The sequence below is a fragment of the Ochotona curzoniae genome, unplaced genomic scaffold, assembly GCF_017591425.1.
Source record: "Ochotona curzoniae isolate NIBS_2020 unplaced genomic scaffold, NIBS_Ocur_1.0 scaffold_4701, whole genome shotgun sequence".
NCBI lineage: Eukaryota > Metazoa > Chordata > Mammalia > Lagomorpha > Ochotonidae > Ochotona > Ochotona curzoniae.
In genome coordinates, this window is record NW_024467122.1 from 68,377,720 (window position 1) to 68,405,600 (window position 27,881).

General features: G+C 41.3%; 1 protein-coding gene across 4 annotated transcripts in view; it reads right to left on the reverse strand.

Moving 5' to 3' along the window:
• Positions 1–27,881, reverse strand: part of CSNK1G1 (casein kinase 1 gamma 1) — a 136,556-nt gene that overhangs the window by 19,153 nt on the left and 89,522 nt on the right. For 2 of the 4 annotated variants that reach the window (XM_040969421.1, XM_040969420.1), the window contains exons 6-12: positions 26,644–26,795; positions 24,736–24,970; positions 18,861–18,946; positions 17,055–17,139; positions 16,633–16,781; positions 15,767–15,874; positions 4,573–4,683 (exon numbers count right to left, since the gene is read on the reverse strand). In XM_040969421.1, coding sequence (XP_040825355.1) covers positions 4,573–4,683; positions 15,767–15,874; positions 16,633–16,781; positions 17,055–17,139; positions 18,861–18,946; positions 24,736–24,970; positions 26,644–26,795 — 926 coding nt within the window. Of the gene's footprint in view, positions 1–4,572; positions 4,684–7,335; positions 7,345–15,766; positions 15,875–16,632; positions 16,782–17,054; positions 17,140–18,860; positions 18,947–24,735; positions 24,971–26,643; positions 26,796–27,881 lie in introns of all 4 variants that reach the window. The other 2 variants (XM_040969422.1, XM_040969423.1) reach the window with 2 other exon arrangements.

A 27,881-nucleotide genomic window follows, 5' to 3' on the forward strand; every position in this document is an offset into this window, starting at 1 on the left:
AGAGAGAGAGAGAGAGAGAGAGAAGGAGAGGCAGGGAGAAATATCTTTCATCTGACGATTCACTCCCCAAGAGATCGCAACAGCCAGTACTGTGTCAATCCAAAGCCAGGAGCCCCTTCCAGGTCTCCCACGTGGGTGCAGGGTCCCAAGGCTTTGGGCTGTCCTCGACTGCTTTCCCAGGCCACAAGCAGGGAGCTGGATGGGAAACAGGGATGCTGGAACACAAACCAGCACCCATATGGGATCATTGCATGTTCAAAGTGAGGACTTTAGCTGCTAGGAATGGCGCAGGGCCCAAGTAAAAATTTTTTTAAAGGTTTATTTTGTTTTTATTGGAAAGGCAGATTTACAGAGAGGAGAAGGTACAGAAAGATTTTCTGTCTGCTGGTTCACTACCAAGTGGCTGCAACGGCCAGAGCTGAGCCAATCTGAAGCCAGGAGCCTAAAGCTTCTTCCAGGTCTCCCATGTGGGTGCAGGGTCCTAAGATTTTGGGCTATCCTTTACTGCTTTCCCAGGCCACCAGCAGGGACATGGAAGTGAAGTAGAGCAGCTAGAATATGAATTTGTGTCCAAATGGGATCCCAGCAGTTGCAAGGCAAGAATTTCTTCATTCGGTTATTGTATTAGGTCCAAATAAAGTAAATCTCAAAAAAAAAAAAAAAAATTCCAGGGCTGGAGTTGTGGTGCAGCAAGTTAAGCGACCACCTGTGCTGCTAGGCAGCTCTACTCCAGTTAAGCTCCTTGGTAACCCACCTGGGAAGGCAGAGGAAGGATGGTCCAGGTGCTTGGGCCCTTGTCATCCATGTGGGAAACCTGGATGCAGTTCGTGGCTCCAGGCTTTGGCCTAGCCCAGCACTGCCACCAGCATTTGCAGAGTGACCGGTGGATATAACACTTCTTTTTCTGTTTCTTCCTCCCTGTATCTCTACCTTTCAGATAAATTAATGTATTTTTAAAAGGTTTTTAAATTTATATTTATGGTAAAGTCAGATATACAGAGAGGAAGATCTTCTGTCCGATGATTCACTCCCCAAGTGACCACAATGGCTGGAGCTGTGCCGATCTGAAACCAGGATCCCAGAGACTCTTCAGGGTCTCCCTTGTGAGTGCACGGTCCCAAGGCTTTGGGCTGTCCTCGACTGCTTTCCCAGGGCACAAGCAGGGAACTGGATGGGAACCAGTGCCCATATGGGATCCTGGAGTGTGCAAGGCAAGGACGTTAGCTGCTAGGTTACTATGCCAGGCCCTGAATGTTCACATTTTAAAAGTACATACTTTTTTACTTATTTCAAAGTGGGAATCACAGAAAGAAGGGGAGAACAGAGAGCTATCTCCCATTCACCATTTCACTTTCCATATGGCTGCTCTTTGAGCCAGGCTGAAGCCAGGAACCAGGAGCTCCATGCCGTCTGTCATGGGGGCAGAAGGAGTGCAAATATTAGAAGTGAAACTAACTGGAGCCCAAAATAGCATCCCATATGCGATGCTGCCGATGTCAGTAGCAGTTACACCTGTCCCACCACAATGCCAACACTCAATGTTTTTATTTATTTTTAAAGATTACTTATTTTTGGGCACAGTGTGGTAGCCTTTGCTAAACTCCTCACCTTGCTGGGATCCCATATGTTCGCCGGTTCTAATCCTGGCTGCTCCACTTCCCATCCAGCTCCCTGCTTGTGGCCTGGGAAAGCAGCTGAGTGTGACCCAAAGCCTTGGGATCCAGCACCCACGTGGGAGACCCAGAAGAAGCTCCTGGCTTCTGGCTTTGGATTGGCATAGCACTGGCCGTTGTGGCCACTTGGGGAGTGAATCAGTGGATGGAAGATCTTTCTCTCTGTAAATTTGCCATTCCAATAAAAAAATAAATCTTCTTGTTTTAAACATGTTTTAAAAAAAGATTTTTCATCTACTGGTTCATTCCCAAATGGTTAGAACAGCTGGAACAAAGCCAATCTGAAACCAGAAGCCAGAAGCTTCTTCTGGGTCTTTTTCAAGGCTTTAGGCTATTTTTTGCTGCCTTTCCAGGCCATTAGCAGGGAGCTGGATGGAAAGTGGAGCAGCTGGGGCAGGAAGCAGCACTCATACAGAATCCTTGCGCTGACAGGCAGGGGATTAGCCTGTTGAGGCATTGTGCGGGGTACAGCTCCAATTGCTTTTTAAACTACTACTTTAAAAACACAGTTTACTTATGTACTTTACTTTCTTTCCTATTAAAGGCTTTCCTCAGAAGTCTGTGTGCCTCAACTTGGGGGTATCACTTAATACTATGAGAAATATTTAGAGTAACATTAGTAGAACTGCTACATATCACAAACTAAGAGATACAAGATGGTCTTAATTCTAAAGAGAGCAAAGAGATTGAAGATAATCCAGAAATAGCTTGCATTTAAAAGTATGGGACTGCACAGTTCAATGGGAACTTGTCAGCCATGGACAGCATCATAGGGTGATCTGGCTGGGCCATTTCATTGATGAAATCCTTTTCTCAGTAACCTTAGATGTTTTCTTCCAGGTTGGTCAGACTTCCCAAACCCTTGGCAAGCTCTCCTTCCATCTCTCACCAGGTAGGCAAAAGAACTGGCTGTATCAGGACTCTGTAGCATTACCTGGGAGAGCAGGTTGACAAGCAGTGTGTACACGCTCACTTACCCCTCCTTTTCTGAGAACTGCACCTGCCCCTAATGGTACTTTGTACACTCTATTCCACACACTCCCTATTTTATGTTCTCCTGAGAAGAAACCTTTCATCTCTGCTGGGGAAATAAAAAGATCCAAGGGCCTACCTAGACTTTTCTTTTTTAAAAGATTTGTATCTATGTCTATAATTATTTATTTATTTCCATTTGAAAGGCAGATTTTACAGACAGAAAAGGAGAGACAGAGCTAGGAGGTCTTCCACCTGTCTGTTCACACCTCACATGACTGTTATGGCCACAGCTGAGCTGCGAAAGCAGGAGCTTCTTTTGTAGGATTAGAGTGCTGTGCCTGCTGTGTCAGCTCCCATGGCTTCCTAACCAGTCAGCTAGTCCTCCTTGTTTCGGTTCATGTCCTCTCTTGCTCCTCCACTCACAGGTAGCAAATTCCTGAGTCTACTGGGAAATCCCCAATATAAATAAAGTACGTTTAGTTCTTGGTACTTCCCTTTCCCGGTTCAGTACTCCAGTGCTTTGGGACTCTTAAGTCATATAACTGCTGTTCTGCTTTCCAGTTCCCAACAATGCTGTTGGTGTTGCCTTCTCTCCTATTTCTATCAACCGTGATATGGAATTATGTCTTTAAAAAATAATTATTTTAATGTGTTTTAGGAGGGGTTGAAAGTAGGTGAATGTTTAAATTCTTCAGGACTTACAGGACCAAAGCTGTCTCCAAAACTTCCGTTAGTCACAAGCCCTTTCAGGGACTTGCTCCTGATGAGAACACTGCCTGTCAAGAGGCATTTCTCAACACATAGGGCCTGTCTATCCCTGGGTCACAGTTTATGTCTGGAAGCTCTGGGTTCACCATGTGCCTCAACTTGGGGTATCACTTAACAGCATGAGAAATTCAGATTAAGATTACTAGAACAGCTATATATTATAAACTAAGAGCTACAAGATGGTCTTAATTCTAAATAGAGAAAAGAGATTGAAAATATCCCAGATATAATTTTCTAGGCCATGTTTATTCCAGGCTGAAACAAAGAAGCAATAAGCCAACTTCTTCAGTGTCACTTAGGAACAACTGACTTACACTCAGTAATATCTCACCTCATGATACGAAAAGGCACATCTCAAGGGTCTTCAGAAAGCTCACAAAAAATGTGTAGATAAAACACACTAGGCATGAGTTTCAAAACATTTTGTACCAAAATGAGTATCTTTTTATATTTTTAAAGATTTATTTATTTGAGAAGCAGACAGAGAGGGAGAGAAATAAACACAAAGAATTTCCATCTGCTGGTTTGCTGGTTCATTTTTCAAATGCCTGTAACAGCTGGGGCCCAAAGTAAGCAGCTGAGAACGCAATGCAAGTCTCCCATTAGACTGCCACGCTCTCCATGACATAAGCCGTCACCGCTGCCTTCCTGGGTCTGCACTAGGAAGCTGCAGTCATGAGCCTGAGCCGAGTACTGAACTTAGGTTCTCTGATGTGGGATGCAGGACCAGGTACCTTAACTGCTGGGCTAAACCTGAACTTTGAAACTTAACTTTGAATTCCATTTTGCCATGGATTTTTTAAAGTACCCTAGTACCATCGTGACATGAACCATGCCTGTAGTTCTTTATCCAAAAATTATTTGTTTAATTTTTAAGGTTTATAATGAGTGGGTCAAGGAGGCAGGACTAGGTTAACCAAATAGATATTTCTTAGTCAATGGTAAACAACAAGCAACCAACTCAACAAATGACCCACTCCCAAGTCCACCTGTACCGAAACCAGTACTGACACATGCAGATACTCACTTAACTACAGAAAACAGCTCACCTTTGTTACAAATTTCCATTATAAGGAACTCAAATTTCAGAAGCAAGTCAACACTCTATGAGCCATGCTAGGAAGGCCAGGAAAAGGCAATAAAGGCAGTTAAGTACCTGCACCGATCCCCCATGGCGGTCTGCAGCCAAGTGAGACGTCAGGTATGAGGTATTGGTCTGCCGGCTGGGCTGGACTTCCCACTCTCCTCGGCGCTCTGACGATGCAGTCTGCTCAGGCATTAGGAAGCATGACAGCAAGACAGGGAAGGAACGGTGAAGCAACAGCAAGCAATAACAAAATCAAGAACATCTGTGTCCTGTGGGCTCTGGGATTTTAAATTAGCAACCGCTGCAAAGCACTGAGAAAAAGCCAAGAGCCAATCATTTTAGTGTAAAGAGCCAACAATTGAGTCTATAGCACATCATCTTCAACCAGACACAGAAAAGCAAGAATCATCAAAAGGGAAAACAAAAACAAAAAGCTACAATCCACTTTTAGCTTCTGTATTTGTAAATCTCCAGTAGCCACTAAATAGATTAAATTCAGAATGTTCAGATCTTGGACAAAGGAGCAATCCTACTTACAAATCCTTTCACTGATTAACTGAGTACACAACAGTCAATATTGGAAACTCCTGTATGAATAATCCAGATAGTATATTTTCCCCTAAATCGAGAGCCTATTCTTAACATTAATCTTCAGAAGACTTTCTACACAGATAAAAGACCAACACCTAGAATAAGCTTTCCGATCTAAAATAATGAACAAAGTATCTCTTCCAAGGCAGGTTCAACATACATTAAAAATATAAAAAGGAGATAAAAAATAAGGTTACCAGTCTTATTTTGCGTTTCCTCATAACTGCTTTTAGTTTAGAATTACAGTGAACTTACTGACTGACATAATTACTATGAATTATTTTTCCCTAGAAAGTGAAAGGCAAATTTTCTCTCAGCAAAAGCCATGCTGGCTTTTAATTTAAAACCTGTCTGGGATTAGGTGGTGTGGTGCAGTAGATTAAAATACTACCTGCGATGCCAACATCATTCGACAACAGCTGGAGTTCTGGCTGCTCTGCTTCCATCCAGCTATTAACGTGCCCGAGAAAGCAGCAAGACATGCCCCAAGTCCTTGGCTTCAACCCAGTTCAACCTTTAACATCTTGGCAATTTGGGGCGGGGAACCAATAGATGGAAAAGCTCTCCCTGTTTGTGTTTCTCTCTCTCTGGAGAACTGTGCCTTTCAAATAAACTAAACAAACAAAAACAAAAGCCTCTTTGATTTGTTTTCACCTTTGCTGTCATTCAAGCTCCTGTTTTTGTTTCTGTATTATTCTGATTTTGCTCATATGTGACTTTTTTGTTTTGAAGATCCTGTTTAGGTGCCTCTTCTATGCCAGATGGCTAGGAGGTGTTAACATTATCACGCTCAGCTCTAACAGTCCTAAGGCTCCACAAAAATGAAAACTGAGGATGTGGAGAGGCAGCAGAGGGACTTGTAAATCAAATTTGAATTGCTACAGATATAAACAGCAGCAGGGGTTGGATGTGAGGTTGCTGTTCAGCATGACAACCAGTAAGGACCTATAAATCTCAACTATAAATGCTGCCTTCTGTAACAGAGAAGAGGAGGAAGTGAGGCTTTCTGAATCCATGTTCATTCTCCCCTCAGTCTTCTCATTGATGAGTGGCTTGCTTACAGTTTACTCATGTGTCACTTCAAAAGCATTTCCAACAAAAATCAGCTTGCTGCAGAAGCTACAATTTATTCATCCTTATAAACAGCATCAAGTCACACAAATAAACTAAACAAGGTAAGAGCACTGTAAAGGATCTTGGCCGTGTTTTCTGGTGTTCCTCAGGGACTGATTCTCACAGAAGGCAGCTGTATAAACTTGCTTGCCTTATAATCTTGGAAAATGTTTTTTCTATTATTATTAAGATTTATTTCTTTTTATTGGAAAGTCAGATATACAGAGAGGAGGAGAGACAGAGAGGAGAGATAGAGAGGAAGATCTTCCATCCGATGATTCATTCCCCAAGTGGCCGCAAAGGCCGGAGCTGAGCCAATCCGAAGTCAAGAGCCAGGAGCTTCCTTACGGTCTCCCACACGGGTGCAGGGTCCCAAGGCTTTGAGGCGTTTTCAACTGCTTCCCAAGGTCACTAGCAGGGAGCTGGATGGGAAGTGGAACTGCCAGGATTAGAACTGGTGCCCATATGGGATCCCAGGCGTGCAAAGTGGGGACCTTAATAATTACGCTATTGCGCCAGGGCCGGAAAATAAGTTTTTTATGCGCTGGTCATATGAGAGTGAATCAAAGCTTCCCCTAATAATCCCTCCCCCTAACTGCTTCTGCCAACCGAGGTTGAGATGTTTCGTTTTCCAAAACCAGTCATGTAAAATAACATAATCATACCATTATTCAAATTTAGTGTACACATCTTTAGAAGTTTCAGTCTCATTTACTCAGACGACTAGAGATGTAAGAATAAATCTCTTCAAATATTACAAATAACATCTGTAACTAGTATCTACCAGAGACAGCCTCTTCCGTTCTTTCTAGGTCTTCCTTTTCTGTCATGTTACTATGTTAAGTAGACATTTAAGCCTCTAAATTATTATATAGTTTTGCCAGTTCTTCCAAAATTTGAGTTCATAAAAAATCATCCATTTACATGCCTTTCAGGATACATTTCAGTTTACAATATACATTTGATGCAATTACTTCTCATACATGTTTTCTATTTTTATAATTTTTAAAGGAAGATAAAATTAAAGTCTTTGAAAATGTGTGTTTATTATATGTTCATATGATTCTAAAGTTAAGAAAGCCCTGGGCAGGCTGGCAAAGTATTATTTCCATTTTTAATGAAATATACATCAGAACTCTGGTTGGATGCTATTGTCTGAATCACAAGGGTAGGCACTTATTTATATTATTTCTGACTAAATATTTTTCTTACATGAAAATAGTAAAATATTTTAACAGATTTAAAAGTCACACTCCATATCTATGTTTAAGGAAATGTGCTATTTATCTTTTAAGGAAAGAAAAATGTATCTAGAGTACTTTACAAATGTTTCAATATGACACAGGAAAGACATACTAACCATTACCAGTACCCTCCAATGTCTTCTGTATTTGCTGAAAACAGCAAAACTAAGTGTCAGAGGTGAATGGACTGTTGGCTTATTACTTTGGAAACTACATTTCATTAAAATGCTAAACTTGAGGCTGGTGTTATGGTGCACCAGATTAAGCTGTCCGTTAGCACTGGCAGTTCAAGCCCCACTGTTCCAGCTTCTGGTTCACATGCCTGGGAAAGCAGCAGAAGATGGCCCAACAGCCTATATCCACGGCCACACATGTGGGAGACCCCAGCGGAGTTTCAGATTCTTGGCTTCTGCCTGGCCAGTCACCTTGCTGTTGTAGCCACGTGGGGAGTGAACCATAAACGCTCTCATGGTTTCTCCTTCTTTCTGCCAGTCTTCCAGTAAATATACATGTGTGTGTGTGCATATATATACATTTATTTTTATATATATCATATATTAATGTATCTATAAAAGCCAAACCCTATGGTTATTCTTTTTCAGAATTTAAAGGCTTTAACTATAACCCATATGATGATGTAGAAGAAAGGACTGTTTGCCACGTAAAGGAAGGAATTGAGTGCCTAGGAGTTGGATCCAACCAAGAAATGTTGACAACAACAGTAGTCTGCTAGTAGCCACCCCTGAAAGATTTCTAGGTGACACTGTGACTCAGGGGTTTGGTGCTCTGCTCCGGGAGCCACTGGCGCCTCTTGACTCAGGGGTTCTGAATGGGCACAATCAGCACAGATGGTTAGACCAATGTGCAAATCCTTCATCCTTAAAGATCACTCACACACACACACACACACATCTAAAGGACAACCAAGGCAACAGACAAAAGGGTCAGCCAGCAAAGTCCATCTGTGTGCACTACGTGACAGACAGAGGTGCCCAGTGTGTGAGTCCTCAAAGGCAGCAGCAGGAATCTCAAGGACAAAGAATTCCCTAGGGAAATGCTTTTAAAGTCATGTGTGATTCATCATCTGCACTGAAACTTTTTTTATATTTACACAGTAGGTGAATGTGGAAACAAGTAAGCAGTAATTCAGCACAGGATTAAAAGAACTACTTAAGAAAAAACGCAGAAGACTGGTGAAAAACTGAAAATCACCACTTGTGTCTACAGGAATGCAAGCAAATGTCTCTCAACAGTCATTTGACAGCAATTAGTGAAGGGACAGGCAGCAGATTAACACTAACAGCAAGCAAGAAAAACAGTCTGATAACATCTCAGGTGCCATCCTTGTCTATTGCTTAAAAATGCTCTCAAAAATTTTTAAAGATTTATTTATTTTTATTGGAAATTCAGATTTATAGAGAAGGAGGGAGAGAGAGAAAGATTCTCCGTCTGCTGGTTCACTCCCCAAGTGGCTGCAAAGGCTGGAGCTGAGCTGATCTGAAGCCAGGAGCCCAGACACTCTTCTGGGTCTCCCACGTGAGTGCACGGTCCCAAAGCCTTGGGGCCATCCTCCTCTCCTTTTCCAGGCCACAAGAAGGGGGCTGGATGGGAAGTGAAGCAGCTGGGACATGAGCCAGTGCCCACTACCGATCCTCATGCATGCAAGATAAGGATTTAACCACTAGGCCACTGTGCTGGGTCCTTAAATTCTTACTAAATACAAAACTACTGCTAGAGCACAAGAAAGGCAAACATTTTCCTCTTGTAGAAATGAATAATCAAATTCTATTCTTCACAGAAAGTTAATTAAGTTCGATTTTTATTATACTTATAAAAGAATTTCACTCACTTCTACTTCATCATGGCTCTGATAAATATTCCAAAAGCAGCTATGAAAAAGCAAAACTACCTGTTCTGGCCTGTCACTCTACTTGGCTTCATTCACTCTCTTCACGTAGTAAAAAGTGAGTACAAAGAGACACTGAACAGTACCAAAAAGTCAATAATGAATACATTAGATTACACTGTCCCATCACAATTCCAAGACAAAAATTCCTCTTTTTTTTTTTATTAATATGACGAGGATAAGATGGAGGGAAAAATGGGACAGGAAGAATGGTATAAGATGTATCTTAAGAAATTATATATATTTTTAAAGATTTACTTGTTTATTTGAAAGTCAGAGCTACAAAAGAGAAGACAGGGAAAGAATCTTCCATCCTACTCCCTAGATGACCACAGCCAGGAATTTGATCTGGGTCTCTTACATGGGTGCAAGGGCTCAAACACGCAGGCCATTTTCCACTGCTTTCCCCATGTCATTAACAGGAGTTGGATTGGAAGTGGAGCAGTCAGGACACACACAGGCGCCATATGGGATGCCAGTGTCACAGGAAGCAGCTCTACTAGCTACACCATAAGACTGGCCCCAAGAAATTATTTTTGAAGTATTAGACTTGGACAGGTAGAGAGTGAAAATTACGCTGACAAAGCATTAAAGTATATACTTCAACAAAACTGAAAAATTCCTTTTATTAAGCTCATGAAAAAAAGAACCAATTTTTCCATGCCAGATGGTGGTTATTCTATAGAATCAATCATTTGTGCAAACTGTGACTTCTTATATTCTATAAGCCTAATCAAGTATGAAGAATGTTTAAAAACCGCTTGGGGTTCCCATATTCCCTACGGAGGTGCCAGATTCAAATTCCACTTCATAGTCAGCTTTCTGCTAAAGCACGTGGGTGGCAGCAGATGACGGCTCAAGTACTTGGGCTCCTATCACCCATGTGGGAGACCTGGATGAAGCTCTTGGCAATGACCTGGCCGAGTAAGGCTGCTGCAGGTATGTGGGCTGTGAGTCTCTGTCTCTCCCTCTCACTTAGCCTTTCAAGTAAAGAAATATATCTTGAAAAAAATAAAACACAAAACCTGGAAAGTAGCAGAGTCAAGATCAGTACTATGTAGGTCCACAGAGACCCAAATATCAATTCAGTGACACCCTTAAAAAAAAAAAACATAGAAATTGGGCCCGGCAGCGTGGCCTAGTGGCTAAAGTCCTCACCTTAAATGTGCCCGGGATCCCATATGGGTGCCAGTTCTAATCCTGGCAGCTCCACCCCCCATCCAGCTCCCTGCTTGTGGCCTGGGAAAGCAGTCGAGGACAGCCCAAAGCCTTGGGACTCTGCACCCATGTTGGAGACCTAGAAGAAGTTCCTGGATCCTGGTTTCGGATTAACATAGCACTGGCCGTTGCGCTCACTTGGGGAGTGAATCATCGGATGGAAGACCTTTCTCTCTGACTCTTGTCCTCTCTGTATATCTGACTTTCCAATAAAAATAAAATAAATCCTAAAAAAAAAAAATAGAAATCATCCTCTCTTCATAACCCCACCTTATTCTTACTCAGAATGGAGAACGACCCTCTCAGAGGGGTTAGGATTACTCCCAGATTCACCAAATCTCTTCCTACAAGGTGACAGCTCAGAACATGGATATGCACTGAATTATAAAATGAGGAATGTTCACAGACAGAAGAAAACTTTTATTGTAGAGCAGAACATTTAGAGCAGAGGTAGGCAGCACTGACAGTGTGACAGGACAGAAGTTAAGCAAAGTGTTCAGCTGCAAAGTTGGCTCATTTCCATGTTTCTCTGAGTTAAGGCCCCAGGGACAAGCAGAGATGGCCCTACCCTGCACTGAGTTCTAAGTGGGGAAGGCCAGGGTGGGCCCCCAATCTCTCTGCCTGTGCTCCTGATACACAGTAGCAGGTGACAGGGAAGTATTCATTAAGTCAAAAGGAGGTTTACTCATCTGTCCTTTCAACTAGCGAGATCCAAGCCTTGGTGAGAACTAACCAATACTCCATAAAAGAAAACAGAGCATTAACCAGTTTTTATTTTTGGCTACTGGGCCTTTTATAAAATTTTCTGAAGTTTTCACTTTCTGAACATCTTTTACTATCTTAACTACTTAGCAATTTTGCCTCATGTCCTCCATGGAAAGCTTATGTTCATAACAAGCTTCATTTAGTAAGAATCAGCACTAAACCAAGCAACTTTTTTCTAAAGCTACACAGTTCTTCAACTTATTCTCTTAGAGTCTAGATACAAATAAATCGAACCCCCCTCTTTTTTGTTTTTAGAAGCAAAGATTCTTTAGAATTAAACGACCTAAACCTTTTAAAATTTTCTTTATTTCTATATGTTTGTAAGTGGCTGAGCTAGTTTAAATGCCAAAATTCCTTTGGAAAATGAGGGATCAACTTTACTGATCTTGGGTCTATATTTTCCTTCCTAGTCCAACTAGAGAGTTTACACAGTAAAAATATAATATATGGTACTTGGTACTAATATAGTAATAATAAATAAGAAATAACAAGGAATAAGTTTTTCCTCTTAAACATGTTGTGCTTACAAAAACATAAGACAGAGTGAGTAATAATTTGTGTTCAGTATCAGAGGTAGGATCCCATCTCTGGTAGTGTTTAAAGGCCTCTGCTGCCACTAATGACTCTCCAACTCCAGCAGGACCTGTCCAAGGAAAGAGTCAGTGGGAGAAAACGGTGCTGACCCAGGGTAGCTTATGTTTGTGCAGAACTGGCACCAGCTTGGATGTAAAATTCTGAAACACCAGGAAGAATATTATTGCATGGATATGCTAATCAATACAATATTCTATATTTAGTGCAATTTACAAGCTTACCCAGTAAAACTTTCGTCGGTATAGTATGTCATACCCTAACAGCACATCTGTAGATATCAACAGTACTTACTTTCTGATTGAATTTGATTAATGTATGGCAATTCTTATTACTAGGTGGGACTAGGCAAAACTACTAAACTCTACACCCTTGCTGCTAAGTATCAGCAAGACAAGGTCTGCCCTATTTAGGAATTGGAAGGAACAAACAGCAAGAGTAAAATGTTGAGAGAGAGAGAAAAAAAAAAAATGAACCCAACTGGGATCTTCCTGAATGCACAGTGCTTTTAGGAATACTTACTCTACCCAAATGTACAATTTACTTAGTGCTCTAGTTAGGCTAAATCAATGCTCAAAAAATCATTAACCATCTGGTGTTTACAAATAAGCTTTGTAAGGCATTTCGGTTGTGAGGGACATTTGGCGTAGCACTTCAGTTGCTACTTAGGCTGCCCACACTCGGTGTCAGAGGGCCTGGGTCAAGTGCCAGGTTCTCAGCTTCTGATCAGTTTTCTGCTTCTCCACACCCTCGGAGGCAGCAGGCGATGACTGAATACTGTTTCTGAGGAGTGGACTGGCAGATGGAAGATTTCTGCCTTTCAAATAAAAATTAAAAATAAAATAAAAGACAAATATAATGTAAATTTAAATATACTTCTTTGGGAACCATATTTGGCATCCATTACTGCATCTATAAGTAGAACAGTACTCAACTCAATATGCTTATAGTGTAGATCAGCAAAACAAAATTCTCCCAGAACATAATGCAATAGATTCCCACTGAGATAGAGCTATTATTATCACAAGGGCTTTCTTTGCAGCAAAAGACTGCTGTGTTTTCTTACATTCCTCCCCTTAAGCAGACAACCCAGACCTACTCCGGCTGCCAAAAGAGGCAGAATGGCTCTTTGTGGAATAGAACACAAGTAGCAAGAAAAGCTTAAAACCTTTCATTTCATCTACATTCTTCATTTGAGAGATGCAGTCACTCACAAACTTTATGAAGTGTCGACTATTCTACGTATTAATTTAGGTACGATGGAGAAAAAACAGTGAACAAAACAACGTAAGTCTTAAAGTTGAGAAGGTTGTGACTCCAAACAGTTTAAATATTCTTTGACCAAAGTCTTGCGACAAGCTAAAATCTGGCATGAGACTAAGCCAAGCCTGAAAGCTAGACTCATCACTACACAGTTGACCAGCAGATCTACCCTGAACAAGGACACTCTTGATGAATTATCACTAAGCCTTAACTCCCTGAACAACATCCTCTATGTGCCAGATATCTTCATGTAAATTACACAGCAAGTATTTTAAACTGTAAACAAGTCCCACCTGCCTCCCGAAAATCCAGGGTAAAATCTCAGCAATCCATTATGTGGGAGACCCAGAGAAAAGACCCTGGCTCCTGGCTTCAGATTGGCTCAGTTCCAGCCTTTGCGGCCGCTTGGGGAATGAATCATCAGATGGATGATCTTCCTCTCTGTCTCTCCTCCTCTCTGTATATCTGAGTTTCTAATAAAAATAAATAAATCTTTTTTAAGGATTTATTTATTTTTATTGGAAAAGCAGGTCTCCCATGCAGACACAGAGTCCCAAGGCTTTGGGCCGTCCTCAACTGCTTTCCCAGGCCACAAGCAGGGAGCTGGATGGGAAGCGGGGCTGCCGGGATTAGAAACCGTGCTCAAATGGGATTCTGGGCATGCAAGGCGAGGACTTTAGCTGCTATGCTATTGCGCTGGGCCCAAAATAAATAAATCTTAAAATAAAAATAGGCAGGAGGAGGAGAACAACTCAGAAGTTAGTCAAAGGGGCTGGCATTATGGTTTAGTGGGTAAAGCTGCTCTCTGTGACACCAGCGTCCCATATGGGTGATGGTTTGTGTCCCTGCTGCTCTGCAATCTGGCTATCTGGTAAAGGCAAGGGAAAAGCAGAGGAAGATAGTCCAAAGTTTTGGGCCCTTGCTTCAAGGAAGTGGAAAACCTGGGTGAAGCTCCAAGCTCCTGCCTGTGACCTGGTCCAGTGCTGGCTATTGCCACTACCTGCAAAGTGAACCAGCAGATGAAAGATTTTTGTCTTTCCCTCTCTGCAACTGTTTAAAAACTAAAAAACAAAACAAAGCAAAACAAACAAAGTCATAAGTTTTAGATAACTAAACTGAAATTTAAAAATCCATTTTTTTGTGCCCAGAAGGGTAGCTTAGTGGCTAAAGTCCTCACCTTACATGCACTGGGATCCCATATGGGTACTGGTTCGTGTCCTGATTGCTCCATTTCCCATTTTTTTATTTATCCATTTTCTCTTTGCTATTCCTAACTTTCTTTTGTTACCTACCAAGCCAGATATTCTGCTAAGAGTGTACACTTAGGATAAGCGGTATATATACATACTTCATTCTACACATATACACGTACTTTGTGTGTGTACAACCACATACTAATTTTTATTTATTTATTTATTTTATTGGAAAGTCAGATTTACAGTGAGACAGACAGAGAGGAAGATCTTTCATCTGCTGACTTACTCCCCAAGTAGTCACAATGGCCAGAGCTGAGCTGATCTGAAGCCAGGAGACAGGAGCTTCCTCTGGGTCTCCCACACGGGTGCAAGGTCCCAAGGCTTTGTGTTATCCTTGACTGCTTTCCCAGGCTACCAGCAGGGAGCTGGATTAGAACCGGCGCCCATATGGGATACTGGTGCATTCAAGGTGAGGACTTCAGCTGCTAGGCTACTGTACCATGCCCCCTACATACTAATTTTAATTTTAACCTATGCACTGGCACCTGTGCTTTCTGTGAGATGAGTATGCTCTTTTTTATTTCTTGTAAAATTTCTGATATTAAAAGGTGAGGTGAGGCTGACAGAGAACAAGCTAATTTGTTATCTGGTGATTTAAAGATACACACACATGCGCATACATTCCATCTGTTTGTTATACTTTGCTTATTTATCTCCAGGGCTCTCTCTGAGCAATACTTGTATATAATAACAAGATAAAAAACATATTTATCATATTTTCTCCTCAGTCCTTTTTAAAGATGAAGTCAAATATATCGATAATTTTTTCATGTTTGGCTCCTTGGTCTTTAAGCTGAGACCACGAAACCACTACTCTCCCAACCAGTGAACAGGGAGGGACAGATGACACAGCCTTCTCTGGAATTTACTAGGTTAAACCAAGAGTGGTATGAAGGTGACAGTTCATGTTCAGGTTAGCTGCAAGTTGAAAACCCACCCTTAATCAGCAAGTGTTACAAACAACTGCAGAGGAGACCCAAGGTGGGCTACTTAGTATATACTGTATGGCCAGTTAGTAGGTCCTGTTGCACATTTCTAAGATCCTGAATCACTGCTAGTGCCCACTCATCAGCCAATGGCCTGGGCAGATTCTCTACAATGAATGCTTTATGCAAAGCACCTGGCCACATCTCAGCACTACTGCACATGCCACCAGGGCTATGACATCAAACAGAATAACATCATAGCATATCACTGAGAAATGTTAAGGCTTGTCTTTAACTCCAGTATCTACATTGACATAGAAAAATGAGAATTTAAGATCTAACATCGGCTAAGAAGCAGAATGTTTGGAATAATGAAGGACCAACACATACCTGATTTCGAAGAGGCTGCTGTTGCGATGGCCGATCCCTGTGTGTGTGGCTTTCTCGAGTTATTGCGGATGCACCAGAATCTACATGAACTGACCCTACTGGAGTAGGCTGGAAAATGAGCAAACAGTCAAATGGATAAAACAGGCCCAACTCGATGCCTCTGTCACCCTAACAGTAGAATTTCAGCTACCAAAAGTCACTCAGGTTGTCTTACATTTTCAGTTTGCTCCTCTATAAAAGGGAGTCAGCCTGGTCTCAATAGGCTCTGGAGAATAAAAACTATCCTACAGCGACATCTGTTTGCTTACACTCCTGCCCTGTGCACCTCTGGACAGAAGAGCAAATCTAACAGTTTCCTGTGGCACTGGCTTCCACTCCCAAAAGATCAAGGCATCCTATTAGTGATGCAATAGCAACTTCTCATTCAACTTAAACTTATAAAAAAAAGGCTTAAATCCCGGCAGTTTAGGATACACAAGTAGTAATTTAAGAAATGCGTAATTTATGCTTTCTAACTCTTGCGAGGTTAACTTGGCATCAGCCTGGGAAGCAAAGTCAGAACATCCAGCTTGTGAGCTGTGTAAGGCCTGCAGCATCATCTGGTCTGGCCCTGACAAAGGAACTGCAGGTGGGACTCAAAATTCAATATTATCTATAGCAGGGTAATTTTTAAGTTGATAGTTTTGTAAGGTGTGGGAATGAGGCAGCCCTTGAAGGAAAAAGAGTTTCATCCCTGCGATAAAGGTTAGAAAAGTAAAGTTCATGATCAAATGAATGTTTTCTACTTCTGAAGATTTAAGCGGCAAAAGTGGTAGGGCAGTGTTTGTTTGAGGAAAGAAGTAAAGAGGTACAAAGAGGATACTCACAATAGGCCTCCCAACCCAATCATAGGCGTAGTCAAAGGTGTAGCCTTTCCTTTCAAACAGGTCTGTGAAGAGGGTCCGTAAATATTCATAGTCAGGTTTTTCAAAGAAGTCTAACCGTCTGACGTATCGAAGATAGGTCGCCATCTCCTCTGTTGGGAAAGGGGTGGAAGACCGTGCTCACTGCCTGCAGGCTTCCCCGTGGGCAGCTCTGGGCCACTCCAGTGCTATCCGTACGGAACACTCAATATTGGTGTTTTCTTTATGAACCAAATAAATGGAAAAAACAAACCTACTATGGTTAGAACAATAAGAGGAAATGTAAATTAGCTGGGCAACACTCTTTTAAAGGCATGCCAAGTCATGACTCCCAAGTACTTCAAAACTTCAGTCACAAGGGCTGGCGTGCCCTTTTAGCACCCTACCTGGAAAGTTCTCACACAGAGCTTCAATAGGAGTGTTCCTTTTGGTGTCGCCGATTTTTTGATACCTCTCTTTTAATGTATCAGCCTGTAGAGAGTAAGGAAAGGTAATTGGAAAGAGGTGCAATGTATGCAGGTTTAACATGTTTTCAGACACAATGGTTGTTCACTCAACTTGTCAGGATTTGTTAGTCTTGATTCTCTCTCCAACACTAGCAAACAAAAGGTGTAGTAGAAAAGATTCATCTAGAGGTGTACAAACATGTGCTTGGGTCCTGGTGGTTCTACTTTCAAACATAGTTAGTAGTCTCAGATAAACACCATCGAATGTGATGAGATGAGTGGCTAAGGTGAGAAAATAAAACCATTTTGTAGCAATACTTTCAAAATTATAGAAACTTAGTACTCTCTCAAGACCACTAAAGTTCAAATAGTGATTTAACTTCAAAATAAGATTTTAAGTACTGTTAATCCACATGAGAGAAAAAGGTAAATGGTTCCACTACACATATACTGGAAACTTGTGGAGAAAAACAGAAGAAATGGCTTTCCTAAATGTGCTTCCAGGTGGAGAAAGGAGATACAGAGCAAGGGCATGGCTACACAAGCAGGTCTAAGCCAGTGGCTCCAAGTATTGTCCAAGCCTCAGGCCTATAGACAGAGGGCTTCTGGGCCTTGGCCCAACAGTAGGATGAAGGAGTCTCATCTGGCTCTATGCATCATGCCACATTTAGATTGAACCAAGAATCTTCCAAAGTAAGTAGAAGAAATTTAGAACTACAACTACCATTATGAAGATTTATGGATCACAGGGAAATTTCAAGCAATTATTACTGAACACTTGCTTGGCTATACAATAAGCAAGTAGGACGTGATCCTCTATCCGAAAGCTGTCAGTATCCTTGAGAAGAAAATGGCAGGGGTTAGATATGAATAGAGGAACTGAAGGGTGAAGTAAAATCTCCTCAAAGGGACCAGTTAGATGCCTTACTTTGAAACAAGGACTTAGGAAAAAGCAAAATGAGTCATGCGGTCCTCCTGGAGGGAAGGGAATGGGAGCAGCCCATATTAGAGATTTCAATTCTTTCCATACTGAGTTAGAACTTAAATATGTCTCACATTTAACCATTTAATGGACTTAAGGTAGGTGAAAGGTTTGCCATTTCTGCGTCTAACAGCTAGGGGTACAAAGTAATTTTAATATTTATGCTGATAAACACTTAGGCTTTGCTTGTAGCCACTGTACTGACACCTAGGTAAGAAAGGCTTTTGTCTGAAAAGGCACTGATTCATCAGTATACTTCATCAGCAATGTTGCAGCTGGACTTCGATTTTTAGCTCAGGCAGGCCCTTAGCCTACAAAGGATGAATATTTTCCAGTTCCCCTCTAAGGGAACTCCTTGTTGACCTTTCCAGTAAAATGTGTTGCAGCTACTGTAATCAATTTGTCCCAGAATTTCATAACATACTGGGAACACTCCTCTTGTTCTAGAATGGTAATGGGGGCAGGAATATGGACATAACAAAAAGCTTTACTGTGACAATGGGAAGGAAGGGAAAAGAGGAAGATCTAAGAACAAAAAGGAAGGACTGAGAAAGGGAAGAAGAGAAATGTGAACAAAACAGAGCTCTTATGGGCTGGGTGAGCATTTATATTACAGACGAATGGCCCGGACCCTCTATTCTCATCTCTGTAGCCAATTTTCCCTCCTGTCTACCTGCGGTTCTTAAGAGACATCAAACAGGCAGTTCCTTCATTAACAACTGAGCGCTGAAGCAAAATCCCCCACCAAGCACTTTCAAGGATACCTTGAGTCCTTGCCAGGGCAGGCTGCCTCGAAGGAAATACATGAACATATGGCCTAGAGCTTCCAAATCATCGCGACGGCTTTGCTCTAAAAGGGAAGACAGATCACATGTTGTGTTGGCAGTTATTACAGCAGAAAGGAGTTCAAAATCAGTAATCCCTTCAGAAGCCCTTCTGCTCTGGAAAGGCTCTGCTTACTAATTCTCTGCATGTCTAAGCCAGGCAGAGTATGTTAGATCAAAACCAAAACACAATGTGTACTTCCTTGCTCTAGGTATGCTGCGGGTAAGCAAGTATCCAGTGAAAAGAACAAGGCCTAAATTAAAACCCATCCCAAATTATTAAGGAACTAATAATCACCCCTTCACACTCAATGCTATTACCCTCCTAAAAATGAATGATTTCAGTAAAATGCTACTGCCGGTACATGAGCTACAATTGCTACAATTACCCTTTGGTTACCACCAGGGAACATGAATAGCAGATTAAAAGCAGCTAATGCTGTTAAAACATCGACTTTGGCTGGACTTGCAAAGGTACAAGTTATAGAATACCTAGTATACATACTTCAGTACTTTTGACTCATCATAAAAGTTAACACTTAAAAATCCAGTTTCATATAAGCAAATATCAATGCTTAATCTCTTGGTTACCATTTCTTTTGCATCATACCCCATAACTACCTTAAGAAACTTAAAATTTATCACTAAGGTGCCTTCTATAGAGAGAAGAGTCCCTGCATTCTGAGAACTTATCTAAAACAAATTGCTCAGTCTTCTTTTTCCTGTTGAGATGAAAATGGGAAAGAATTATCAAATGCAGAATTAATAGAAATTTCAATTTCATCTCTGACAACACTCCATGAATTCTCCACTTGTCAGACTGACTGTAAGCAGTCCATTCATCTATTTCTAATCTGCCAATAATGGTTCAGCTCTGACATTTGTGTGTCCCTCCCCTCCAGATTCAAGCTTAGGGCTTTATCAAAAGACATCACACAGTGAAACAATGACTGAAAACAACTGTGTATTTCAAAACACCCAGCAGGAAGAATTTACAACATCCTTAAGACAAAGAAATGGTAAATGTATGAGTTGATGAATATGTCAATTACACTGATCTAAGTGAACACACATATCACACTACACCCATAAATATGTGCACTTATATGTCAAAAATACTATAAGGGAAGGAAGGGGAAGGGAGCGAGGAAGAACGGAATTACAGAAGCAAGACTAAGAGGCTGTCCCTTCAACCTGTTGGCATTTCCTTTGTACAGAAGGTAAGACCCAAGAAAGCCAGGGAAGCAGAGAAAGCCACTTAGTTAAGATACAAAACCACAAGGTGCCATTTTGAGTTACAAGACATTTGCATGAAAAAGTGTTAATAGTTCTCCACAGAGTGAGAGAGAAAAAGCAGCTTTCTAAATGGGTGGCTGGGGGGGAGGGGGTGGTCTTAGAAAGACGATCACTAATGGGAAGGAGAAGCATCCTGACTGAGAAAACCTGAGGACGTGCATACCTCAGCTGAAATGATCTTAAGAGAAAGAAAAGAAAACACAGCAAGAGCATTAGAGAATTCTGCATAAGTGGCTTGTCTGAGTTTGCAAAAAAAAAAATATATATATGTATATATATATTATATAATGAAAATAAAAAGCAAATGGACAAAAAAAGTTTGTTCATGGAATATAAGGGAGCACCAGAGAAAACTAGCAAAAACAGCAGGGTGATGTGAGGCCTCCCCTAGAGTAGGGCAAGTGGGAAAATCTCATGGTTGTATCACACCTACTCATCACCTCACCATCTTCCTGTCCACTTTGTGGAACAACAAAGAGGCTCCTGCTCAAAGGGAGCTGACACATGGTTGCATTTTAGCTAGCTGAGCACTAGGGGGCGAAACGCTCCACATTTTCAGTATTACTCAAAACCTACACAAAAGATTTCACAGTAAAGGCAAGATAAAGTAAGATTACTTTTTTAAAATCTCATTGGAATAAGTAGTAACTCTTAAATAGAAGTAACTCTTAAAATCCTTAGAACCATAAATTGGAATTATGGAATACTGGTAAGAGGAAAAACAATGCTAAGGCAACAATCTAGGTCTTGCTCACCTACTCCATTAATAGAGCTAGGTGAAATTAAGCATGGCTGTCTTCAATTTGCTCATATGAAAATAGACTAGCTATCTGAATAATTTGAAAAAAATATTTTCAGTCTAATATTCCAGAAAAATCTATGATAATTTTAGCCATACGAGCCCTTTCAACAACAAAGAAAAAAAAATCAGTGAAAACCAGACCATGCATGATTTCTATACTTTGGATACTTAAGGCTTGTTCAATCATTATTTCTACACCTTTACTTCTTCACAGAGGGTATTTCCATTTCCAAAAGGTTTCAATACCAGCAAGACCAGGAGGATATAAATTGTTCAGCACCATAAAACTTGCTTTAAACCAATGAGAAAGACGTGCTTGATTTACACATTTACATTCCTGATTGAAGACTAATTATCGTTTGCTGAAGGAAAGGGACATAGTAGCCTAGTGTTTTTGCCTGATTTCAATCATTAAGTAATACTTGATCAATGGAAGGGTGGCTAATGTGATATCAAGGGTCAGGCTTAAGAGGTTCTTCCTCAGTTTCCTCCTTCATAAAATTAATGGGCAACTGTCTCCAAATTCCCAGTATTTTTTTCCTTCATTACAACATAGAAGAAACATAGATTTATGATCAACAGCATTCAAGTTCCTAAGAGGAAACCTCTGTGGTCTGAGACTTGGGACAGTTTAAAGAAATGATGACAATCATCTCTAATGTGGAAAAATAAAATGCAGTGACAGGTTGTATCTGAGCCAAAAAACTTCAGGAACTCAGGAAGTTCAAGTCTGCAAATCAAGTTCCAGCAGCACCAGGGAAGTATACAGCAGCTGCCTGATACCTACTCTTACTTAAAAAATAAAGGCAACTTCCGGGTGGAGCTATCCCATTACATGCAGGCTCAGTGCTAAACTCTGAGCATGTATCATTCCACCAAACCTCTGTTACAGGCACTATTGATGTATTCAGCTTCTACGATAAATGAGACTGAGAGAGAAGGGCTGCTGGATCAAAGCCATTCAGTTATTAAGTCAAAGATCCAGGAATTATATCCTGGATATACATTTTTTCTTTCTCTCTCTTTTTTTTTTTTTTTTAAATTGGAAAGTCAGATACACAGAGAGGAGGAGAGACAGAGGAAGATCTTCCGTCCATTGGTTCACTTCCCAAGCGGCTGCTCTGGTTGGAGCTGAGTCAATCTGAAGCTAGGAGCCAGGAGCTAGGAGCTTCTTCCAGGTCTCCCAACGGCTGCAGGGTCCCAAGGCTTAGGGCTGTCCTTGACTGCTTTCCCAGGCCACAGCAGGGAGCTAGAGGGAAGCGGGGCCTCCGGGGTTAGAACCGGTGCCCATATGGGATCCTGATGCATTCAAGGTGAGGACTCTAGCTGCTACACTATTGCAGCAGGCCCTCTTTTTTTTTTTTTTTTCTTTTAAACTATCTGAAAGGCAAAGAGTGAGCTAGAAAAGGAAGAAGGCAGGAGAGCTGAAAGGAAGAGAATGTGAGAGAGCAAGAGGACTCTCCTCGGCTGGTTTAACCCCTCAGTGCTCTCATGAGTCAGAAGTTGGAGCCGGGGACTCAATCAGGGCTCCCACATGTGATAGGAACTTAATTACTTGTACCACCACACACATATCTTAACTCAGGTACTCCAAAATATGGGACAGTTGTATCTTAACCAGTGACTTAATTGCTGGGTCAAAGGTCTACCATTCCCCTTTTCTATTAAACTCTCTTGAGTAAACATTAACACATACCCATCCATTTCTGTTCTTACTCTTCCTGTCAAGAGAAATAAGACCAATACACAAACTGCTGAGTCTACGAACCAGGCCTTGGAACAACTTAAAGAGCTTTCAGTTAAACCAAACACTGTACTAAGAAAGGCACAGTCTGTTTTCCAGTAAAAAAGGATGGGTACACGACATTCTGAAGCCAGGCATGGTGCTGTAGAAACACATATCTCCAGCCATTCACTCTTCGAAGTATTGTTGTGAAGCATTACCCTCATTTTACAGATAAGTTGCAAAAAGATTATGTAATTTGTCAAAAGCAGTATTAACAAGGACAGAGGATCTTCTGGTCTAATTTTTAGTATATGTGCTGCCGAAGCAAGCACACTCTGGTCTAATACTTAAGGGCCACATTTAGTTAAATGAGGATTTCCAGGTTACTGAACGCTCCTGACCGCATTCATGAGTTCAATCTACGCCGTGTCACAAAGCTTCATGATATCAAGTTCAGTCTCCATAATCACCAAAATCCCTATCTAAATATTCACAGTTCACTTAATGAGGCAACTTGGTAGATACTGCGTAAGTCTTTGAAATACCTAGCAGCACACAATTCATTAATACGTAAAAACTTCACATAATTAACTATGTCTATAAGATTGCAGAACCTAAAAATATTCAGTTTACAAAGCCTATTCTGCAGGACATTGGTTTTCAAATGTATATTTTTCATCACCTTAGAATTTTTAAAAAAAGATTTATTTATTTTTATTGGAAGGTCAGATATACAGAGAAACGAGACAGAGAGAGAGGTCTTCCATGTGCTGGTTCACTCCCCAAGTAGCCACAATGGTCAGTGCTGAGCCAATTCAAAGTCAGTGAGTGCAGGGTCCCAGGGCTTTGGGCCGTCCTCGACTGCTTTCCCAGGCCACAAGCAGGGAAGTGGAGCAGCCAGGATACGAACCGGTGCCCATATGGGATCCTGGTGTGTGCAAGGTGAGGAATTTAGCCACTAGGTTACTGTACCAGGCTTGGGAATCATTTTTGTACAACAGAAAAACAGGGAGCTTTCTAGAAAAGCTGCCAAGGGGCCCACTGCTGCTGTGGCTTCTCTCACAGATATTCTTCCTTGGAGTAGTTCTTCTAACCAGTACTATCTTCTGACATGATTAGATAGTTCAGCAATTTTTGTGCAGATTGTTTATCCAGAATCAAATTCAAGGTTCATAATAATGTAAGGATATTTTTGTTGAATAAGACAGCTGTCTTCGGTGAAGAATTTAGCACAGGATAATGCACAATGAACAGAAACCCTGTCCATGTTTCAGTGATGCTCTCTGTCTCAGCGCAGACGCCAGCCTGATTTTCCTGGTTATGAGTGTCATGTACAGAGTCACACACACACAGACTCACCAAACTCATTACTAAACGCACTGAAGTGCCATCATCTTTTTACAATAAACCAAGTAGTCAGACATTGCTGAAGCGGCATTTGGAAACTCAGTGTAAAGAATTAAGTAGTCAGGGGCCCGGCGCGGTGGCGCAAGTGGTTAAGTCCTCGCCTTGCACGCCCGGGATCCCATGTGGGCGCCGGTTCTAGTCCCGGCAGCCCCGCTTCCCTTCCAGCTCCCTGCCTGTGGCCTGGGAAGGCAGTTGAGGACAGCCCAAAGCTTTGGGACCCTGCACCCGCGTGGGAGACCCGGAAGAGGCTCCTGGCTTCGGATCGGCATAGTATCGGCCCGTTGCGCTCACTTGGGGAGTGAGTCACCGGATGGAAGATCTTCCTCTCTGTCTCTCCTCTCTGTATATCCGCCTTTCCAATAAAAAATAGTAAAAATAAATCTTTAAAAAAAAAAAGAATTAAGTAGTCAGGAAGGTACTCTGGAAAGTCATTACCTTACCATGTCAATTGGTCAAATACAAAAATCACTTACCTTATGAAGGAATAAGAGCCACAACTTGTAATGAACAATGGGGATAAGTGTTACTGAACAAAAAGCTGTTCTATTGACCTGTCCCATTCATGCAGCAGAAAATGAACACACCTTTGCCAAGATGCGTGTTGATAGACATGTATCTTGCAGTTCCAGTTAAGCTTTTGTGCTCCCTGTAAGGTATGTGTTTTTTGGTTTCAGGGTCAATATATTCCTTGGCCAGTCCAAAGTCTATAATGTGTATAACATGCTCTTTCTTATTGCCTTGTCGGCCAATTAAGAAATTCTCTGGTTTGACATCTCGGTAGATGAGATTCTTCGAGTGCACATATTCCATTCGAGAAAGCTAAGAAATGAAACAAGGATGGAAATGTTAAGAAGTATGTTGCAAAAATACATCAAAATCATTTTCTCAATCAGCACAGTTTTAATTACCAAAATAACAATAAAACTCATTTCTCCTTTACCTCCAGAGTTACCGCTAATTTGTGAGTAAAAAAATATTTTCTGGTATAAATACATAATGTAACAAATGCCAAAACTAGGAAAAAAGAGACAGTATAGTTCCCCTGAAATGACAATTTTATCTCCTAATGTCACAATTTGCAAATGGTGAATAAATTAGTTAATTTTATGCTACTTCAGAAAATAAGCACTCGGGAGAGGAGCAGTCGCAGGAGGCTGGCAACACTACCTCTGAGACAGGTGTCCACAGCTTGCCAGCTCTCACTGTTGTGGAAACGAGCAAAGTGAGATCCAGAGAAGTTAGCACTGGACTGACACCATGTAGCTAGCAGAGACAGGACAGCACATGGTTTTTTCCCCCCAAGTCAGAAAAGACATGTGTTGACAAGGTAACAGGATTTGAGGAAGGCACACCTCAACAAAAGACTGCAGTTTTTATACATGAAATTTCAAATTTCATTAAATATTATCTACAAAGCTTTGTTATCTAACTTGGCATAGAGAGAGGTTCAGACATTTGGTTTTGGACTCAAAAGTCAAAGTCAATTTTGTAACAGCTACAAACTTTTTTTCTGGAGAGTTTCAAACTGTTTCAAACAAATAATGATTCATTTGCAACTCTTCCCTGAGGGCCTGGCAAAGCCTTTTCTTTCTTTCTTTTTTTTTTTTTTTAAAGAATTACTTATTTTTATTGGAAAGGCAGATATATACAGAAAGCAGAAGAGACAGAAAAATATCTTCTGTTGGATGATTCACTCCCCAAAGAACCACAACGGCTGGTGCTGCATTGATCCAAAGCCAGGAGCCAGGAACTTTCTCCAGGTCTCCCACACAAGTGCAGGGTCCCAAGGCTTTGTGTTGTCCTTGACTGCTTTCCCAGGCCACAAGCAGGGAACTGGAAGGGAAGTGGGGCTGCTGGGATTAGAACCGGCACCCATATGGGATCCTGGCGTGTTCAAGGTGAGGACTTTAGCCGTTAGGCCACGCTGCCAGGCCCATGACAAATATTTTAAAGAAGTGTCCTGCTCCTGCATTAGATGGCACTGGTGTGTAATACCAAGACGCTGCCTCTGCAGCCTTTTTTGAGAACTGGAGGCCAGAGAACTAAGGCAAAGTCCTGGTTATACAACTTTCAAGACTGAGCATTAATGCAGTGAATTATGTCCTCAACTGTTTTTTGGATGTTAACAGTGAGGAGAGGGAAGATAAACCAAACTTTACAGTTACATCCTTAAAACCTATAGAAATATCAAAAAAACCTGAAGACTTAGCTGTAACTATCTAATCATCCTTTCTCCCTAATCTGTTACATGCTTCTGCATAAATTAAGGGCAAAGTATTGCAACAAGGTACAAATCTTAAAATAGAACAAGCTGCAGATAAGAAGTGAGTTTCCAAGTTAGCCCTTTTTGCCCTAGCCAGCTTCCTAAGAATGCTACCAAGCACCTGAGTACTATTTTATTAGGAGTCATTAGGACCAGTGAATCACCCAAAGACTCTGATATGGCAAGGAGAACAGCTTCTTCCTTTCCCAGAACAGAAATACCAACTCACCAACTGGATGGCTATCATCAACACCGTCTTCAAAGTAAATGTTCGGTCACAGAGGTCAAACAAGTCCTCCAAGCTAGGGCCAAGCAGCTCCAGCACCATGGCATTGTACTTCCCGCATGGTCCAAAGTAATAAACCTGTGGGAGACCCTCACCTGAGAGCAGAGGAGCGGGGAGTAAAAAGTAGGAGACACAAAACACAAAATGAGACAACTTCATTAGCATTGGAATATAATGGAAGTACAATTTGTGAGATTTCCAATTTTTTTTTACAATTCCTGTTAGAAAACTTAAACTGGGCGCAGTAGCTTCAAGGGGAACTAATAATGAGTAGGAAAGGCTAAGAATTATTCCTCCCAAAGGATGCCCAAAAGTGCAATACCATAAAAAATTCCAAGGATGGCTCAATGATCTCAAAGGCCAGGCTAAACAGATCTTTGCTGATTTCATTAGCACTGCTCATGCTTACTGCCAAAACCAAACGGCGCTCTGCACAACTGCGGCCCCATAGCAGAACTCTGACCGAAGGCATGAGGTCAACAAATGTGCAGACGTGCTCCAGGCCAGCACCACTGGCTCTCTTTTTAAACAGTCTTTGTAGTTTTCTATCAGTTATGACAAAGTCAATAGACACTTAGCATTTGGCTGCTGACAAATAATTATGAATGGAAAAGGTGGGTAGGAACACAAGGCTGGGTTTCCCCAAGATTTAAAATTCACAGAACAATTTCTACCTCACATGTTTATACTATAGTCTACAGCTGTACATGCTGTAGTTTCTTGTTTGCTTCTGCCTCCAACATTCTCTCCCTGTTTCCCATTTGTACAGATGGCACAGGCAGAGGTGATGCATATCTAGCTCAGCTTTCTCTCCAGGAGAGAATTTGCGAGTTAATGTGATTCAGTGCTATGCTGTTTTCTATTTGTTTTGTGAATTGTACTGTCTACCTTGTTTAACATGTCCTTGAACATACTCTTTCCCTGTGCCTGTTCCTAGCTTTTGTCAGCTAAATATGCTTCTAACTAGCTCCACTATTCACTGAATGGTCTTTGTGGTTGTTTTGAATCTCCTCCAAGAATAAACAGGATTTGAAGCATCTTTATTCTGTTAGCTTGAAGAACTAATCTTTCAGTTTATTTTAAATATTCAGAACATAACAGCTGCTGCCAATGAGTCCTGCTGAGAAATTCAAAGCAGAACACTCTACCCCAGAGACTCACTGCCTTTGTTAATTCAATAC